The sequence below is a fragment of the Terrapene carolina genome, unplaced genomic scaffold, assembly GCF_002925995.2.
Source record: "Terrapene carolina triunguis isolate 2854851 unplaced genomic scaffold, T_m_triunguis-2.0 Scaffold583, whole genome shotgun sequence".
Classification (NCBI taxonomy): Eukaryota; Metazoa; Chordata; order Testudines; family Emydidae; genus Terrapene; species Terrapene triunguis.
The window spans coordinates 263,672-284,397 of record NW_020664934.1 but is presented as its reverse complement, the minus strand read 5'-3'; the positions used below and the strand labels follow the sequence as shown (position 1 = coordinate 284,397).

Sequence of the window (20,726 nt, the reverse complement as noted above, 5' to 3'; positions counted from 1 at the left end):
TTTTTTTTTTCATCACAATGGATGACGTACTGCGGGCACTGATACAAGCCACAGTGGCCCAGCAGGAGGCTACCTGTGTCCAGGCAGCCGCCCAACAGGAGGCAGTGCGGCTGCAGCAAGAGACTAATCGCCTGCTGATGGACCAGGCTGCCCAAGACCGAGCTATGTTGCGGGAACTGGTAAATCAGTTAAAGTCCCTTACAGAGCTGAACCGCGGCCATGATGGGATGCGGCTCATACGGGCCAGCCATTGGCTGCAGAAAATGACGCGGGAGGATGATGTAGAGGCATACCTTCTGGCCTTTGAGAGGATAGCCCTACGGGAGGCCTGGCCTCGAGATCAGTGGTCTGGCATCCTTGCCCCATTCCTGTGTGGGGAGGCCCAGAAGGCCTACCATGATCTGCCTGAAGAGGCTGCAGCAGACTACCCCCAGCTGAAAGCAGAGATCCTGGCCAGATCTGGGATAACGACAGCAGTGCGGGCCCAGCAGTATCACGGTTGGAGGTACCAGGAAGACAAAACTCCGTGGTCCCAATTGTATAACCTCATCCATCTCGCATGAAAGTGGTTGCAAACAGAGTCCCGGAGTCCGGAAGAGATACTAGAGGTTCTGGTCATCGACCGATACATGAGGGGATTACCGCCAGACCTTCGTGCCTGGGTAAGCCAGAACGAACCCGCCACCTATGACGAGGTTGTTGCCCTGGTAGAGAGGCGAAGGACAGCGAGGGAGCTGACCCAATCAGTTAAGGAAGAGGCACCCCGGGTTAAACTAGCAGCACCAAGCCCTAAAGTTCGGGTGACTGGGCCACCAGGAGGGCCCAGGTGGAAAAAGAGAGGCTGAAGGCCCATCAGAGGCCACAAAGTGTCGGAGCACTAAGGGAGAAGAGGATCGTGATGTTAGACTGTCCAAACCAAGAGACCGGGGAACGCCTAGGGCTCCATACACATGTTATGCCTGCGGGGAGTGGGGACACATAGCTGAGGAGCCTATGCAGTGTAACCTGGGGAACTGGGCGGATCCATGATCCCTAATCCACCTTGTGGGGGTCTCACTAACCCCACATATGTATACCAGACCAGTGAAACTAAATGGGGTAGGGACCACGGCACTGGTTGATTCGGGGAGTGCTATCTCGCTTATCTCAGGGAAGCTCGTGAAGCGTAGTCAGCTGCTACAGGCTAAACGTAAAGGGATAACATGTGTCCATGGGACAGTTAGTTACTATCCCACCATCCCAGTAAAAATCGAGATCCAAGGGAACACTACTGAGGTAGCAGCAGGTGTAGTCCCTAAACTCCCATACCTGGTGCTCATAGGGAGGGACTTCCCAGGATTTGGAAACTTACTCCCAGTAGGGGAATTGGAGAAAGATGGGGACCCTAAAATTGGTGAGGCATCCACAGCAGACTGTCAACCCCCAATCTGCTCTGAAATATCCCCAGATTTGTTCTCCACTCCCAGACAGGGTAGAAAGACAAAAAGGGAAAGAAGGGCAGCTAAGGCCTTGGGAACCCGAATACTGACCCAAAGCCAGAGGGTCGCTCTTGTAGGTAGGCGGACCCGCGCAGCTGAAAAGGAGGCCACGCAGGAGAGAGAAGCACCTGAGTCTGACCCCCACCCTAATGTTTCTGAACCAGTAGAGGCAACAGAGACTGGGTCCCTAGATCTTGGGCAGATTAGCCCCGGGAGAGGAAATTTTGGACGGGACCAGGCAGAAGACCCAAGGTATGACAACATTAGGAAGGAGGTGACTGAAATAGATGGGGTCCCTGTGGAAGGGAAAACCCAGGGACCAGGACCCTACTTCACAATGAAGAAGGATCTTTTATACCGGGTTGCACCAGTACAGGGGCAGAAAGTACAGCAGATCCTAGTACCTCAAAAACTCCAGACCGCTGTATTAAGTCTTGCTCATAATCATCTTTTTGGGGGGCATTTGAGGTTAGAGAAGACCCTGGCACGAGTCCTTCGACGGTTCTTCTGGCCCAGAGTACATGAAGAAGTGCGGAGGTACTGTGCCTCCTGCCCGGAGTGTCAGCTGCACAGTCCCCGTCCCCACTTGAGGGCACCTTTAGTACCCCTTCCCATCATAGAGGTCCCCTTCGAGAGAATAGCCATGGACCTAGTGGGACCCCTGGAGAAGACGGCTCGGGGCCACCAATATATACTTGTTGTTTTGGACTATGCTACTCGCTACCCAGAAGCTGTCCCCCTGTGGAACACGGCCTCTAAAACTATAGCCAAAGAGCTGGTGGGGATCTTTGCCCGAATGGAGCTACCGAAGGAGATATTAACCGACCAAGGAACCCCATTTATGTCGAAGCTAATGAAGGACCTCTGTACGCTGCTCCATATACATACCCTGAGAACTTGGGTCTACCATCCGCAGACTGATGGGTTGGTAGAAAGGTTTAACCGAACCCTCAAGGCTATGATAAGGAAGGTGGTAAGTCGGGACGGGAAGGATTGGGACACTCTACTACCCTACTTTATGTTCGCTATGTGGGAGGTACCTCAAGCCTCAACTGGATTTTCCCCCTTCGAGTTATTATATGGGCGTCACCCCCGTGGCATACTAGATATCGCCAAAGAGATCTGGGAAGAGGAACCCAATGAGGGGAGAAATATAATAGAGCATGTAATGCAGATGCGAGACCGGATAGCCCGGGTTACCCCTATTGTACGGGAACATTTGGAGAAGGCACAGGAGGCCCAGCGAACCCATTACAATCGCCAGGCAAAAGTGTGACAGTTCCAACCAGGGGATCGGGTTATGGTGTTGGTACCCACGGCAGAAAGCAAGCTTCTGGCCCAATGGCAGGGGCCCTATGAAGTGGTTGAACCTGTGGGGAAAGTAAACTACAAGGTGCGGCAGCCAGGACGCAGAAAACAAGAACAGATTTATCACGTTAACCTTCTGAAACCCTGGCATGCACAAGAGGCATGCACAACGGTCCAAAAAGACCTAACCCAGGAAAACAAGCCTTCCAAACAGGTGAGTGTCTCCCGATTTAACACCAGACCAGAAGAATGAGGTGTCTGAGATGATCTTACGGAACCAAGATGTGTTCTCGACAAAACCGGGTCGAACAACCGAGACATATCACCACATCGTCACGAACCCTGGGGCCAGAGTAACAATGAGGCCCTATCGGGTGCCAGCGGCAAAAAGGGAGGAAATAAAAGCAGAAGTAAAAAAAGTGCTGGAGTTGGATCATCGACGAATCCCACAGTCAGTGGTCCAGCCCAATCGTGCTGGTGCCCAAACCTGATGGCACCACAAGATTTTTGCAACGACTTCCGGCGACTAAACGAAGTATCCCAGTTCGACGCGTACCCCATACCTCACATAGATGAGCTAGTGGACCGTCTGGGTAATGCCCGGTACTTGACTACCCTAGACTTGACAAAGGGGTACTGGCGGAGTCCCCTTGCAGAAGATGCAAAGGAAAAGACTGCGTTCTCTACACCAGAGGGTCTTTTTCAATATACTGTCCTCCCTTTTGGACTACATGGGGCCCCAGCTATCTTCCAGCGCCTCATGGACAAACTATTACGCCTGCATAACAGTTATGCTGCTGCCTACTTGGATGATGTGGTCATTCATACCCCAGACTGGGAAACCCACCTGGAGAAGGTGGAGGCAGTCCTCGATACCTTCAGGCGAGCTGGCCTTACAGCAAACCCTGCCAAGTGCGCTGTAGGGTTTACAGAGACCAAATATCTTGGCTACATTGTGGGAAAAGGTTTGGTAAAACCCCAAGAGAACAAGTTAGAGGCCATCCAAAATTGGCCCCGACCGAATCGCAAGAAACAAGTCCGGGCGTTCCTAGGTATTATCGATGATTTATCCCCCACTTTGCCACAAGGGCAAGCCCCCTGACAGACCTAGTGAAAGCCCGTGGACCTGATCTGGTGAGATGGTCTGACGCAGCAGAGGAAGCATTCACAGACCTACGGACTGCCCTCTGCAGTAACCCTGTACTGATAACCCCTGATTTCACCAAGGAGTCCGTCCTGCAGACGGATGCATTGGAAGTAGGGTTGGGGGCCGTTCTATCACAGATGGTCGGGGAGGAGGAACACCCAATTCTATACCTCAGTCGGAAACTCCTTCCAAGGGAACAAAAATATGCAGTGGTGGAGAGAGACTGCCTCGCTGTAAAATGGGCCATGGAAACATTGCGCTACTACCTGCTCGGGCACAGATTTGGCCTCGTGACCAACCATGCCCCTCTTCAATGGATGCAGCGGAACAAGGAGAAGAACACAAGGGTGACCAGATGGTTCTTATCCCTCCAACCTTTCCAGTTCTGTGTGCAACACAGAGCAGGGAGCCATCATGGCAACGTCGATGGCTTGTCACGTGTGCACTGTCTGGCGTCCCAAGCTGCCCAACCCCTTGGCGTTGAGCGGGGGGAGGGATATGTGACAGACCCAGACCAGTGGGGTACAGGAGTCTGGTAGAGGGCAAATATACTGGTCATTGGATGAGTAGTTTTCTGTTCCCTGAGTGATCAGAGAAGGGGCTGCACTAGAGTAATCAGGAACCTGCTAGAACCAGTTAAGGCAGGCAGGCTAATTAGGACACCTGGAGCCAATTAAGAAGAAGCTGCTAGAATCAATTAAGGCAGGCTAACCAGGGCACCTGGGTTTTAAAAGGAGCTCACTTCAGTTTGTGGGGGGAGTGTGAGAAGCTGGGAGCAAGAGGCGCAAGAAGCTGAGAGTGAGAGGGTGTGCTGCTGGAGGGCTGAGGGGCCACAAGCATTATCAGACACCAGGAGGAAGGTCCTGTGGTGAGAATAAGGAAGGTGTTTGGAGGAGGCCATGGGGAAGTAGCCCAGGGAGTTGTAGCTGTCATGCAGCAGTTACAAGAGGCACTATAGACAGCTGCAGTCCACAGGGCCCTGGGCTGGAACCCGGAGTAGAGGGCGGGCCCGGGTTCCCCCCAAACCTCCCAACTGACCTGGACTGTGGGTTCTTCCAGAGGGGAAGGTCTCTGGGTTGTTCCCCAACCCACATGGTGAATCTCTGAGGCAGGAAAATCCGCCAATAAGCGCAGGACCCACCAAGATAGAGGAGGAACTTTGTCACACTGGCTTGATGAAATCTAGTTGTAGAACACACCACCAGCTTGGGATGTGTGCCCTGCTTACTGACGGTCTGCCCTGAGGTCGGCACTCACAGTCGTGAGCCACTCCAGACAGCATGACATCAATAATGCACTGGCTTTTTTGGTACCTCCCTGGCTCTCAGTGACTTTTCAAAAATAATTGTCCAGATTCTTCAAGTTCATTAGCTACTAATGCCCTCCACATTCGAGAAGGAATGATTCCTCCTTTAGAAGAAGGGCTTTATTATGTTTTTAAAAAGACCCAATGGACTCTCCAATCTTGAAATAACTAATGAAACAATTAGTATTTTGAGGCACTCTGGGGGCTATTCTCCAAAGCCCAAAGCCAGCAAAGCACGGAAGCACATGTTGAAGTCCCAGTCTGAAAGGACTGAAGCGCTTTCCTGCATAGGGAGGGATGGAAGATGATAAATGCTTTGCCAAAGTGGGGCTTAATATATTGTAGTAAATAGGCAGCAGGAGAACTATGCCTGGTACAGTCTGATCATGGGAGCAAAGCATGGCAGGGCCTCATTCAGATTTTGCAGAGATAGGCATCTGCCTGGAAGCTTTTTATTTTGTCTCTGGCCAGGAAGAGATTCTCTTAATTGCCCCAGCCCTTCATATCAAGGAGTGGGAGGGATAGCTCAGTGGTTTGAGCATTGGCTTCTTACTCCTTAGGGTTAGGAGTTCAATCCTTGAGGGGGCCACTTAGGGATCTGGGGCAAAATCAGTACTTGGTCCTGCCTAGTAAAGGCAAGGGACTGGACTTGATGACTTTTCAAGGTCCCTTCCAGTTCTAGGAGATAGGATATCTCCACTAATTTCTTAAATTTATTTTTTTAAATTTAATCAAAAAAGCCCAACATATGCCTGAAGCCCTGCTCCCTATTCTGTCCAGACCTCCAGATCTCTGCAGGTCTGTGCTCCTGCTTTAATGTGATCTCCTTTCAGGGTCAAGGTCAAGCACAGCCTTTGTGGGCTAGATTCTCCATCGCCCTGCACATTGTGTAGTTGTGTAAAACGCTACTGAATCACTCTTTGCCCCTGTGCAGTGTGAAAAGACGACACAAGGCGTGGGTGTCAACGCACCTGTTCTGTGTATCTCAATACACTTTTGCAGCATCAGATGACAAATGAATTGCTGTAATGCCCTGGAAAGCTCTCCCTATCCCACCTCTACACTGAGCCCAGAGCAAGTGGGGACAGCACTGTGGGCATTTAGCTAGTACTGTCTGGAGACCCATGTAGATATGTTTAGTTTGGGGGCAGATTCTCCCAGGCTCTGCCCCTTGTTCAGCCATTTGCACCAGCGCAAAGCCAATGTAAAATGCTACTAAATCAGAATGTCAAAAAGCAGCTGGAGTATGACTAATTATTCACATTCAGTGGCCTCTCAGCGGAAGCCTGGGGGGATGGGAGTGTTCTGAACTTGCTGCTGGTGGGAATCCCATGGTTTTACTTTTATTGCAGATCACCTTTGATAACTACTGAGTCAGGCAAAGGAGAAAGCTGGTCAATAATGTGTGGTAAAGGCCTGGGCAAAGCTGCATTTATAGGAGATAATAACAAGAGATTGTGTTTCTGTGGGGAGGGCAAGCTGCCAACCACAATTAAGTCAGCTGCAGCTAGCTTCTGGCTCAGGAAACCATCTTTGGGCATGAATACCCTTGCTGATTACCCTCCCACCTCAAACATTTTGGAGAAGGTGGTGATGGGGCCACTCCAGCTATAACTGGATCCTACAGATAAGGCAGAAGAGTTCCATCTTGATGTTATCAACCAGCAGCAGTCTTTGTCTGTGATATAGCTGTTCTGGCTGTGGGATCCTGACATTTCATATCCCCCAAGGGCCCTGATATATGTGGGTTCAGCAGGGTTCATTTGGCCATTCCTCCTGTTCAACAAGTCCAGTGACTATGGATGATGATTTTGGCTTCAGTATCATCCACCTGTTGCCAGAGGTGCTGAGATGCCATGGGAATGATGTAAGTGGCTAACTAGACAGATGAGTAGACAAACACATCGATGGTACTCTCCTCTACATCTCCTTTTCATTCCACTTACATTCTGCAGCTTCCTGGCTTTCCTGCTGCCTGAGCACCAGACAAATCTGCAGCAAAGCAATTTGCCTGTGGTTTACAGAAGTGATGGCTTTTGGCAGGGGATATCAGTCAGAGGAATGGGCAGAGGCAATATTTGCACTGCCTCTCAAGGGTGCGTGTCCTTCTCTAGAACAGTTTACAACTCCAGGGACCTCCAGAGTCCATTGCAGCACCTGGAGTCTCAGGCTGTGCCTCTCTCATGTGGATCTTCCAGTGACAGCTCACATCTTTGTCACCCACAGACTAATATAATCTACTCCAGGCCCAGGTTGTGCAGAACACAGCTGTCTGTCTCCTAACCCCAGTGCTCTTAGTTGTGCAGCACTAGCTTCCTATCACCTCCTGGATGAATAGTCTAGGGAGTGGTTATCTGAACCCTATCCGTTACTGCAGCTAACAGATCCTGTGGCCTAGACTGGCTGCTACAAGTCTAGCAGCAGGATGTCCTCAATACAGGGCTTCCAGCTTTGAAATTCACTCCCCCTGGCCAGCTGCCAGAGTCCAAGCTGCATGACCTTTAAGGGCAGGATGTGCTGCATATCTATTTGCTTTGGCTTTTGTTTGCTTTTTATTTCTTATTTGTTGTACTCTGGTTTAATCTCTTGTCCTGGCAATAGGATAGCTAACATTTCTGAAGGCAGCAATCATGAGTTTTAAGTGCTACCCACTGGGGATGGCTTTGGGTATTTTGTTTATGGTTAGCTTTGTATATGAGTATATAGATGCTGTGGTGATAGGCACCACGTTAAAAAAATATATAGTAGTTCTGCGTTATTATAATAATCTAGTGATTATGGCCCTGATTCTCATTTACACTAAGATTTCTTTACACTACTTGAGCAGTGTAAAAGGGGGACTTACATGGAGAGAAATATAGAAAGCCCTAGCTGGGATGATTTAGTTGGCGTTGGTCCTGCTTTGAGCAGGGGGTTGGACTAGATGACCTCCTGCAGTCTCTTCCAACCTGAATCTTCTATGATTCTATTATTCTAATTCCGCCTTTCTCTCATGGCCTTTAGCTGCATCCCAACTGTTTTCCTGGATGCAAACAAATTTGCATCACCACTCCCAGCAATGCAGCCTGAACAGGAGAAGTGAGGCTTGGTGTGATGACCACCAGCGTGGCCAGCACGCCAGGGAACAAGCTGGGCACCATCAGAGCTACAAGCAGGAGGCTGTGGCTTAGCTACTGAGCCAGCCCTTGAACTGAGAACTGTATCAGGGCTGGGCGCAGAGGGAACATACATTGACCACTCAAACAACAGATGTAGCATCTGGGCCCTGAATGGTACACTGCTTGTCTGAGAGAGCAAGTCTTGTTCTAGCTCTAATGGGACTGCGACTGTCTGTGTCCCTATGTTCACCCCTTTCACAAGACTGTGATAAGTTTTGTACAAAGTATGTTTTGTGGGGTATTATCTGAAATCTCAATTTGCTGATCATTATTGTCCTGTTAAAATATGTGTGGCAACATTGTATGTAAAGTTATAAGATTCTACTGAACAACATTACTGAGGCATGGTGGAGTTTTAGAAAAACACGTACAAAAGGCAAAATGATGCCTCAGCTAGGTGTCAACAAAATCAAATGGACTATCACCTGGTAATGCAGTCATTCTTTGGCAGGAAAAAGGGTGTGAGCAAAAACTTACATCTTGGCAAAGAAAAAGCTGGAGATTCCCGTCCCCACAGACCTCCTGAACCCCAGTCAGAGATCATAGAATATTCGGATTGGAAGAGACCTCATGAGGTCATTTAGTCCAATCCCCTGCTCAAAGCAGGGATATTCAAAGGGAAAAAATGGGAAACCCCCTGCTCAAAGGGAGATGATCTTCAAAGGGAAAAGAAAACTATAAGAAAGGGAAACAGACCCCCCAAAAAATTCCTCCCTGTCTCTCTGCCCATTGCATCCACAACACCTGAAGGACAAGGAAAGGAGCATTGGACTGGGAGAGGAGTACTGGCTGAAAGGCATCCAGCCAGTAAGACTGCTAAAGCATGTGGTGAGAGAAACCTTTGCTTTGAATTAGGGCTGTCAATTAATTGCAGTTAATGCATGCGATTAACACAAAACTAGACTAAAACTGATTAATAGTAACTATTTTTTAAATTGAAAAATACCATTTCTTTTATTTATCTTTTTAAAGTGCAAATATTGGTAATAAAAATAAGTGAGCACTGTACACTTTCTATTGTGTTGTAATTGAAATCAATATATTTGAAAATGTAGAAAAATATCCAAAATATGTATAATAAATTTAAATTTGTATTCTATTATTAACAGTGTGATTAATCACAACTTTTTTAATCTTATGATTAATTGCAATTTTTTAAATCATTTGACAGCCCTATTTTGAATTAATTTAACTTGATAAGTTAGTTGCATTTTTACCTTTTTATTTCTTTGTTGCCAATTCTGACTTTTATGCCTAGTTACTTGTAATCGCTTAAAATCTTTTTGTCGTTAATAAACTTGTTTTATTTAAACAAGTGTGTTCAGACTGAAATGCTTGGGAAACTCCATTTGGGATAACAGGATTTGTGCATATCATTTGTCATTAATAAATGACAGACTTTATATGAGCTTGTGTTGTCCAGGAGGGTGCTGGGCAGTACAAGAGGCACATTTCTGGGCCTGGGGGAAAGTTTGGGACTGGGAGTTTGCTGATGTTACCCTATAAGGTAATTCATGTCTGGCTGGCTATAGCACTCAAACAGTATAGGTGGGCATGATTTACATGCCGGGGGCTGAATGTGGGCAGATCAGGAGTGATTGCTCTCACAGCGAAGCATTGTAAAAGGCACCCCAGGCTGAAAAGTTGAGGGGACACAGCTGTCCATCAATCCAGATTGTACCCTGGGCAATGTCACAGGGGCTCAGCTGGAGTATTTCCTGTTTGCCTCCAGCCCCGCCAAGTGGTATGGGAGGCTGCATACTCTGTCACAGGGTTCTTCTATAATTGCTTGGTGGGCTTGTGGTGATATTGCATTTGCAGCTCAGTAACTGTTGTTAGATCTGGATGGTGTGTGTTGAACATTGCCTTTTAGTTTACTGATGCTGTATAGAGCGCCAGTGGTTGTGGTACATGTAGGTACCAATGACATAGGTGGGAGAGATCCTGGAGACCAAATTTAGGCTGCTAGGTGTGACACAGGGCCAAAAAGGGATACACAACCAGCAGGCTAATTGACCCAGATTCAACCTTCAGAGACATATTAGTAAATAATGATTATGTTTGTGTGTTTACATATATATATTGTTGGAGGTTGACAATGTAACCAAACAGTTCCTGTCTATTGCTGTATTCTGTTAATTCAGAGATCAAAAGGATATCTTAACTTTAGATGAACCGTAAATGTAGTAATATCATTGACTTTATTTCTCTTTGAAGTTTGTAGTAAACTACCTGTAAATTGTGGGAGATGGGCAATGCTAATCCATGTAGATTACTACTGGTGGTGCTTAGGAAATAGAAGGTCTTACTTCAAAGCCACAATGATGGCCTATTGTTCACCCAAGGACTGCATGCTGTCAAGAGCCTGCAAGAGAACTATATAAGGAACCCTGATCCTGTTATCTCAGATCTGCTTAAGCTTCGTCGGGGGAAGTTTGAGTCACAAGACGGTGGTCCTCAGCTCCACACTGGGTCACCCTGATATTGGACGTTGGACTATGACCCCTGGAACTAATTCTGAAAGAACTCTTTGCAACTCTAAAGCTCACCATCTCTACCATAAAACTGACCTCAGAACTTTATTCATGTCTGTATGTATAATGATCTTTTAACCAATACTCTCTCTCATTTCAGACAGACACATCCCTTAGGGGAGGATTTATTAAAGGGGAGACTCTATAGTCTAGTAAAGAGGAGAGGATAGAAGTTGATAAAGTACAGGTGGGAGCAGAAGAGAAACAGTCAGATGAAAGTGTTCCATTCAATGACATCACATGAAGGCAGACAACTAAATATTGTCACATTTTATAAGTACTGCATACAAATGCGAGAAGTCGAATACTAAGATGGGTGAACTTGGGTGCCTGGTATTAAAGGAGAATATTGAAATAATAGGCATCACAGAAACTTGGTGGAATGATGATACTCATAGGCTTTAAGGCCAGAAGGGATCATCATGATCATCTAGTCTGACCTTCTGCACATCGCAGGCCACGGCACCTCACCCACCCACTCTTCTAATAGACCCCTAACCTCTGGCTGAGTTACTGAAGTCCTTAAATCATGATTTAAAGACTTCAAATTACAGAGAATCCACCATTTACTCTAGTTTAAGCCTGCAAGTGACCCATGCTACAGAGGAAGGTGAAAAAACCCAGGGTCTCTGCCAATCTGATCTGGGGGAAATTCCTTCCCAACCCTAAACACGGCGATCGGTTACCCTGAGCATGTGGGCGAGACCCACCAGCCAGACACCTGGGAAAGAATTCTCTGTAGTAACTCAGAGCCCTCCCCATCTAGTGTCCCATCAATGGGACACAGCAATATCAGGGTACAAAATATATAGGAATGACAGAGTCGTGCTGGTGGGGGATTGGCAGTATACGTGAGGGAAGGTATCAAGTCAAATATAGTAAAAATCTTAAATGAACCAAACTGTACCCTAGAATCTCTCCGGATAGAGACTCTGTGCTTGAATAATAAGAGTAGAACAGTAGGAATAGCCTACCAACCACCTGACCAGGATCATGATGGTGATTCTGAAATGCTCAGAGAGAATAGAGAGTCTACAAAATCAGAAAACCCAATAATACTGGGGGATTTCAACTCTCCCCATACTGATTGGGAACATGTCTCTTCAGAATGGGATGGAGAGAAGATTTCTAGACAACATAAATGACTGTTTCTTGGAGCAGCGTGTCCTGAAACCCACAAGGACCGAGGCAATTCTTTATTTAGTCCTAGGTGGAACACAGGATCTGGTCCAAGAGGTGAATATATCTCAACCACTCAGTTTTAGCAACTATGAGGTTATTAAATTTAACATCCTTGTTAGGGGGCATATACCAAAGAAACCCACCACAATAGCATGTCACTTCAAAAAGGGGAACTATACAAAAATGAGGAAGCTAGTTAAAGAGAAATTAAAAGGAACAGTCACAAGAGCGAAATGCCTGCAAGTTGCATGGAAACTATTTAAAATAGCATAATAGAGGCTCAAACTAAATGTATACTCATAGCAAAGTGAGACTCACCCGTGTGGCACCGCCTGCTTGTTATCCTGGGAATTAGCTCAATTTCAGCCCAGAGCACCCTCTGCTGGCTAGTGGCTCACCTGCCTCAGGCCCCATGTCCCGCCCAGACCCCGGTGCCCTTTATCTCAGGGTTCTGCCCCTGCAGTATCCCCGCTCTGGGTCTCCCCTCCCAGGGGAACCCCCACCCTCTAAACCCATCTTGCCTCAGTGGCTACTGCCAGTCATCATCCAGCCCCTGCTCACTGGGGCAGACTGCAGTCTGTAAACCACTCATCATTTGCAAGGGGGGTTGGACCTGCTGCCTTTGCCTAACCCCGGGCTGCACCTTTGCAACCCAGTTTTGGCCTTTAGCAAGGCCCGCAGCCTGGGGATTTACCAAGCTAGAGCTCCCCAGCTCCTCTTGCCTTTCCCCAGCCCTGCTCTGTTCCCTGAGCTCCCAGGCAGCCAGGTCCTTCTCTCCCAAGAGCTAGAGAGAGACTGACCCAGCTCCTGGATCACAGCCCTTTTAGGGCCAGCTGTCTCCTAATTGGGCATGGCCCCAGCTGTGGCTGCCTTCCCAATCAGCCTATTCTTATTGGCTCTCAGCCCCAGCCCTCTCCAAGGGCTGGCTTTTAATCCTTTCAGGGCCGGAGTGGCGTGACTGCCCCGCTACAATACCCCAAATCAAAAAAAGAGTTAGAGGACCAAAAAATGTCACCATGGCTGTTTAGCCATGTTTTAGAGTAAAAGAGGTGGTTAGAGGCAAAAAGGCATCCTTTAAAAATTGGAAGTCAAATCCTACTGAGGAAAATAGAAAGGAGCATACACTCTGGCAAGTCATGGGTAAAGGTATAATTAGGCAGGCCAAAAAAGAATTTTAAAAGCAACTAGCAAAAGACACAAAAACTAACAGCAAATTTTTTAAAGTACATCAGAAGCAGGAAGCCTGCCAAACAATCAGTGAGGCCATTGGATAATCTAGGTGCTAAAGGAGCACTCAAGGAAAACTAGATTGTTGCAGAGAAGCTAAATGAATTCTTTGCGTCGGTCTTCACTGCAGAGGATGTGAGGGAGATTCCCAAACCTGAGCCATTCTTTATAGATGACAAATCTGAGGAACTGTCCCAGATTGAAGTGTCAATAGAGGAGGTTTTGGAACAAATTGATAAATTAAACAGTAAATCACCAGGACTAGATGGTATTTACCCAAGAGTTCTGAAGAAACACAAATATGAAATTGAAGAACTACTATGTATAGTATGTAACCTATCGCTTAAATCTGACTCTGTACCAGATGACTGGAGGATAGCTAATGTGATGTCAATTTTTTTAAAATTCTCCAGAGGCGATCCCAGCAAATACAGGGTGGTAAGCCTAAATTCAGGCAAATTGGCTGAAGTCATGGTAAAGTACAGAATTATCAAAGACATAACTGAACACAATATGTTAGAATAGAGTCCACATGGCTTTTGTAAAGGGAAATCATGCTTCACCAATCTATTAGACTTCTTTGAGGCTGTCAACAGGCATGTGGACAAGGGTGATCCAGTGGATATACTGTACTTGGACTTTCAGAAAGCCTTGGACACAGTCCCTCACCAGAGACTCTTAACCAAAGTACGCAGCCAGGGGACAAGAAAGAAGGTCCTCACATGGATCAGAAATTGGTTAAAAGATAGGAAACTAACAGTCAGTTTTGACAAAGAGGAGGAATAAATAGCAGAGTCCCTCAAGGACCTGTACTAGGACCTGTGCTGTTTAACATATTCATAAATGATGTGAACACTGAGATAGCAAAATTTGCAGACAGTATAAAATTACTGAAGACAGGACCAAAGCTGACTACGAAGAGTTACAAGGGGATCTCACAAAATTGGGTGACAAAATGGCAGCTAAAATTCAATGTTGATAAATGCAAAGTAATGTACATTGGAAAAAATAATCCCAACTATACATATATGGTGATAGGGACTCAACTAGCTGTTACCACTCAAGAAAAAGATCTTGGAGTCATTGCGGATAGTTCTCTGAAAACATCTGCTCAATGTTTCACGGCAGGCTAAAAAGTTAACAGAATGTTAGGAACCATTAGGAAAGGGATAGACAATAAGACAGAAAATATCATAATGTTGCTATATAAATCCATGGTATGCCCACACCTTGAATACCACATGCAGTTCTGGATGCCCCATCTCAAAAGAGATATATTAGAATTGGAAAAGGTGCAGAGATGGGCAACAAAAATCATTAGGGACATGGAACAGCTTCCATATGAGATGAGATTAAAAAGACAGGGACTGTTCAGCTTAGAAAAGAGATGACTAAGGGGGTCTATAAAATCATGAATGGTGTGGAGAAGATGAATAAGGAAGTGTTATTTACCCCTTCACATAACACAAGAACCCAATGAAATTAATAAGCAGCAGGTTTAAAACAAACAAAAGGAAGTACTTCTTCACACAACGCACAGTCAACCTGTGGAACTCATTGTCATGGGATGTTGTGAAGGGCAAAACCATAACTAGGTTAAAAAGAAGAATTAGATAAGTTCATGGAGGATAGGTCCATCAATGGCTATTAGCCAGGATTGTTAGGGACATGCTTTGGGTGTCCCTAAACCTCTGACTGCCAGAAGGTAGGAGTGGACGATAAGGGATGGATCACTTGATGATTGCCTGTTTTGTTCATTCCCTCTGAAGCACCTGACACTCATCACTGTTAGAAGACAGGATACTGGGCTAGATGGACCATTGGTTTGACCCAGCGTTGCCGTTTTTATGTTCTTAATAACAAGATAATTAAAGATACCACTTTTGGAGGGGGGGGGTCCCCAAATTTTAGTTCTTGTTACTACCACAAGTTCAGTATAGAGTATAATTATACATATGTACATACATACATTGTTCTAGGGCTCTTTTCTGGGAGGAAATATTTACCCTTCACCGTCTCTGTGGAATGGTATCCAGTGCCTCTGTAGGGCATGCTGGCTCTTTAAAATTGGGAAACAAAGGATAGCCCCACAATCTCCTTCAAACTCCCCTTGAGTCTGTGCAACAACAGTCTGCAATTAGCTCAATCTGCAGCCATCCTAGTCTTTATCTTCTCCAGAGGTGTTAGGGAGCCTGCTGTCAGGGCCGGCTCCACCCCAAGCAGCCAAAACCAAAAAAAAAAAAAAAAAAAAAGCAGCGATCGCGATCTAAAAAAAGCCGCGATCGCGATCTGCGGCGGCAATTCGGCGGGAGGTCCTTCACTCCCAGGCGGAGTGAGGGACCGTCCGCCGAATTGCCGCCGAATACCTGGAACTGCCGCCCCTGTCCAGAACGGCCGCCCCAAGCACCTGCTTGAGAAGCTGGTGCCTGGAGCCGGCCCTGCCTGCTGTCTAAATCAACAAAACTGGCAAAGCCCCTGAATCCCAATCCATGCAGCAGCACTCTCTGGTCCTTGCACTGCTCCACCACTGAGATTTCCACTCTGGTTCCCTCCCCTAGAATTCGTTCTCAGAGAGGGACTCAGGGGGTGTCCTCTCAGGCTACTTACCCACAATGGAAATCAACCAGGCAGTTTCAAACAGCTAATGAGCATGCCCTGTGCTCACCATACCCTGTGCCTGCATCATTTAGACCCACCTGGCGGAGTCACCAAGTGGCTTGTTCAAGTCTTCAGGCACCCAGAGCCCACCCCAAAAAACAAAATCAAGAGCCATGTGTCCTCCCCACTGTTCCTCCTCTTATTCACACCATTACATGTTGCGATGCAAGCAGGAGGGAGACAGAAGGACTTCACAACCCAGCCCATAACACTTTTAGCTTCTATTCTTCTGGAGGGTCCGGAGGTGGAAGATGAAAGAAAAGCTCCTCTGCTGGCGAGACAATCAGCTAAATTCTTGCTAAACTCAGTGGTTCTTTTTCTAACCTGTCTCTAGACCTTTATTAACAATTGCTCCAAACTGAACCACTAAGCATCTCCCTGCACTAGGCAAGTGCCTGCTGTGCCTATATTGTTGGAGCAACTCTAACGAATAGCCATTTCCAAGCCTGTCAATCAGCCAGTTTCACAGAAGCCTTCAGCTGCCTTTGCTTTAAAAAAAAAAATCATCAAAAACACAAAGCGAAAAGGGAAAGCTGCCAAGATCATTTTACAATTTAAAATTTACACTGAGCCAATTGTTTGCCACCCACCTCAGCCTCCTACAAACAGATATTAACCCTCTCCAGCCCAATCAACCTGGAACGCTCATTAAATATCTATGTCTCTCTGGGTATGTCTACACTTACCGGAGGGTCCGACGGCAGGCAATCGATGTTCTGGGATCGATCCCGGAAGTGCTCGCCGTCAACGCCGGTACTCCAGCTCGGCGAGAGGAGTACGCGGCATCGACGGGGGAGCCTTCCTGCCACGTCTGGACCCGCGGTAAGTTCGGACTAAGGTACTTCGAATTCAGCTACGTTATTAACGTAGCTGAATTTGCGTACCTTAGTCCGAAGTCGGGGGGTAGTGTGGACCAGGCCTCTATCAGAGCTATCACTTTAACATCTGTTAGCAGTGTATGGAGTTCTGAAGAGGTGTGTTATTACTGGATGGGTCCGTGACAATAAATTATAAACAGAAGCACAATATAAAAAAATCCAGCACACGTTTCTCCTTTGAGAGCACTGGTTCCAGCCCCTTTGCCTAGCGCAGAAGCACCACAGTGGGCAATGGTGCATTTGCACAGGGAAATGGGGGCACCTGCACTCCATGGCGCAGAGGAACTGGGCTCCACAGGAGCTGTTTCTGGGGTAGCCCAGCAGGAGAGATGGACAGGCGATGGGTCAATGGATAGGTTCACATGTAGATGCGCTGCACAACCCCCGCCCCCATTGAGAAAGGGTGCCAGAGCTAGTACTGCAGTCCAGGGATCACACTAGCAGAGCAATGACTAAACTGATGTTCTGTGCCCTGGTGGGGAGGATTCCATCTCCCTCGCTGGCGTGAAAATCCTCAGATAAAGGCTGCACTCAGGGTTCAGGATTTAGGCTGTCAAACAAATTCAGCTAGTAGTGTGGTCAGTGGATAGAGCATTACAGTGGGACTTGGGAGACCTGAGTTCTGTGGGAGGGTGAGCTTGGATAAGTCATGTCCCCTGCCTGTGCGTCAGTTTCCCCATCAGTACAATGGGGATTATGAGGCTTGTTACCCGAAATTGGGCCAGCTAGTAAGCTTAGGGAGAACTAATGACCCACCAGAGTTTGGCAGAAAGCAGCATGTTTATTATACTGATAACTAAACTCAAAAGGGGGGGCGGTGTCACACTCACACTCGCATATTCACGCTCCCAGGACAGGCATGGCACTGGAGATGTCAGCATCCTTCAAGGTAAGTGTCCCACGGCGCAGCAATGGATGGTGCGATGAAGGTAAGTCTTCCCGAGGTACAATGAAATGCAATGCGGTGAACCACTGGCCAGGCAGTCCGGGCGAAGGGTCTTTACGGGAGGTACAAGCTTGTGAGTGCACTGCTGAGCACATGGCCCCTTCCCCTTTTAAAGACCTGCTCCTCATGGCCTGCGGCTAGAGATTACTTGGCTGCATCTGGTTGGTCACACTCCACCTCGGACAGTGTCCATGCATTGGGTGTGTGAGCGCTGCCTAATTAGAGTCCCAGACACCTTGTCTACCTGGGAGCTCTTCTGATTTTCCAGCTGTTCAAGCAGCCCATTCATTCCACAAGCACTCCAGGAGGGAGGGGAGGGGGAAAGCCACTTCACAGGTATTCAAAGAGGGAGAGGAGACAAAAGGGGGGGAAGGTGTAACAGACCCTTTGAACATACAGGTTATACAGAGCATACAGATCACTGCTGCTCCTACAATAAGGCTGACCTCCTTTGTAAAGCACTTGTGAGATCTACTGATGAAAAGAGCTACATATTATTAACTCTTACTCCTGTCCAGTATCCTATACACCAGGGATCGGCAACCTTTGGTGCTTTTTGAGGGAGTGTGGGAGGAGAGGGGTTGGTAGGCTGGTTTGTTAATTGGATTCTGGCCCATCAAGGGAAAGTACAGAGCTACAAAATCATTTGTATTTTTGAGAAACGCAAGAGCACAGCTCCTCAGCTGGTGCAGATCTACATAGCTTCGCTGATTTCCATGGACCTACGCCTGCTTTTATGATATATATTCTGACTTCTTATTAATGGCCAGCAGGATGCAGTAGCTGACGGTAGCGACGCAACATGGTCCAGCGGATCAGACATGGAAACTCAGGGTTTTACTCCCCGCACCCAACCTGTCATGGGTGGCCTTTGCCAAGGTATGTTGCCTTTGTCCAGTGTATTTATATTGCAAGCACCTTGGGGATGGCCCTACATGGTTGTACAGCATGTACTACAATGAGGCCCTGATCTCGTTGGGGCCCCTTTCTGCCACTGTACTAATTACTGTGAGAAAGGATAAGTAGGTCAGCTTCAGTATGGCTTTCCTGGGTATTTTAAACGCTCACTTTGACTTGTTAGGCATGGGTATTGCTTGTGTTAGACTCTCTCTTCCTACAGTTGGGGAAATTATTTGCCTAACTAGGGGGACAGAATAAAGCCTAGGTTGGAGGTTTATTATTAATTCATATATTTCCAAATCTAGACTAGCGTGTCATTAGGTCTGAACGTGCCTTTGACATTATGGTTGCTTAATAGTATAAGAAGAGAGTGCAGCGTTTATGCAGTATTGGTTTCCTTGCCATGCAAAAAAAAAAAAAAAAAATCAATAAAAATAAAGCAAAAGCACTTGATGGTGCAGGTGCTAGATAATGGGATGTAGTGCCTGGAGTGCTTTCACACCATGTAATGTTTTTGTCTGCTTGCTTTGCCATATCACTGAGGCAGCATTGCACCTAAGGAATTATTCAATCAGAGAGACTAAAGGAAGTAAACAAACATCATCAGTGACATGCACAGCTTCTAAAATGATAGTTAATAATCAGCATTTCTCCAAGATCTAACTGCCTACACAGTCAAATATATTGTGGTAGTACGTAGGAACCTCAGCCATAGCCCAGGAGCCCAGTGTGCATGGTGTTGGACAAACACAGAACGGTCCCTGCCCCAGAGAGCTGACAATCTAAGCAAGAACTTGATCTCAGAAAGTTCAGATTCACATAACCCTCTGCAGCTGTCTCCAAAGAATGTACAATGGAAGACTTGGATAAGCAGCAAGGCTGAAGCACTCCTGGAGGTGCTCTTCCCAGAATGTGCTCAAGGCTCACTGGCTGGGCTGCGAGGAAGCTGGCACTTGTCCCCTGTTGCACTGTCATCAGTTCAGTGGCTTGCCACAGCACTAAAGTTATGCTAAGAAATTAAACAAAATAAATGAGTTCAAAGGTCAAAGCCATGGAAGTACTTGGCCTGCACTGGGTAAAAGTGGCTGTCTGTTTGCAAAGCTCAGAGCTCATCAAATATTAACTATCCCCTCCCTGCCACATCCCTGCTGAGGGAGTGAGGAAAATCCCCACTGGGGTCATTTGGAAAGTTTCTCCTGCTCCAGAGCTTCACTGAAAAAGGAGACATTCGCAAGTGTGAGACAGGCAAGCGGAATCAACATCGAGGAGGTGCCAAGTAGAAAGGCAGAGCACGTGCCAGCTTAGGATGTCTACAAAACACAGAGAAGCCTCCCAAACAGGTGAGTAAGGAACAGATCCAACCTCCAGGTGAAAGAACGCTTAGGACTAGCTGGCAGAAATCCTCCTCCGGTAGGGCTCTGTTCGCAGGATTAAAGGCAGCAATTCCACAGGGTTAAACTGCCAGTGAACATTCTGGTCAGGGAGCTGGGCCTCATCAATCCCTTTGAACATTAGCCAACCCCCGCTGGTCTCTCATGGTTCCCTGTCCTCGCTCCTGAGCTGGATTGGTAGCCACTTTTAGCTCCTCAAGCTTCCAACCACACCCACTGAGCACTAGGAGGAGAGGTCTCTTGAGCTGTTGTCTTGGGTTCCGCAAGCAGTTAGCAAGTGGATGGGGGTGAGAACCCCCAGCAGCAGTGCAATGCGATGGGAAGTCTTCAAATACTGTTTTCCTGGGGGCTAGAGGAGGTGGTCTCCATTGGATAAAGGCCTGCACTGACACACACACACACACACCTGCATATGCACACATCCATGAGAAGAAAAACACTTCTCAAGGAAAGTGAGGGGAAAATCTGCAACTGTAAAGGGGTGGGGCCAAATTCTGCTCCTATTAAAATCAATAGCAAAACTCCCACTGACTTCACTGGAGCAAGACCGAGCTTTAGACATAGGAAGGAATTAAAAGCACCACTTAGTCTGGCTGGATGTTTGCGACTATGC

At 47.2% G+C, this 20,726-nt stretch overlaps 1 protein-coding gene across 1 annotated transcript in view; it reads left to right on the top strand.

Moving 5' to 3' along the window:
* The first annotated feature begins 19,884 nt into the window (after positions 1-19,884).
* The window catches only part of LOC112116708 (allantoinase, mitochondrial-like), a 16,998-nt gene continuing 16,156 nt past the window's right edge, over positions 19,885-20,726 (top strand). The window contains exon 1 of the mRNA XM_026659133.1: positions 19,885-20,062. Coding sequence (XP_026514918.1) covers positions 20,029-20,062 — 34 coding nt within the window. The 5' untranslated portion in view covers positions 19,885-20,028. The remainder of the gene's footprint in view (positions 20,063-20,726) is intronic.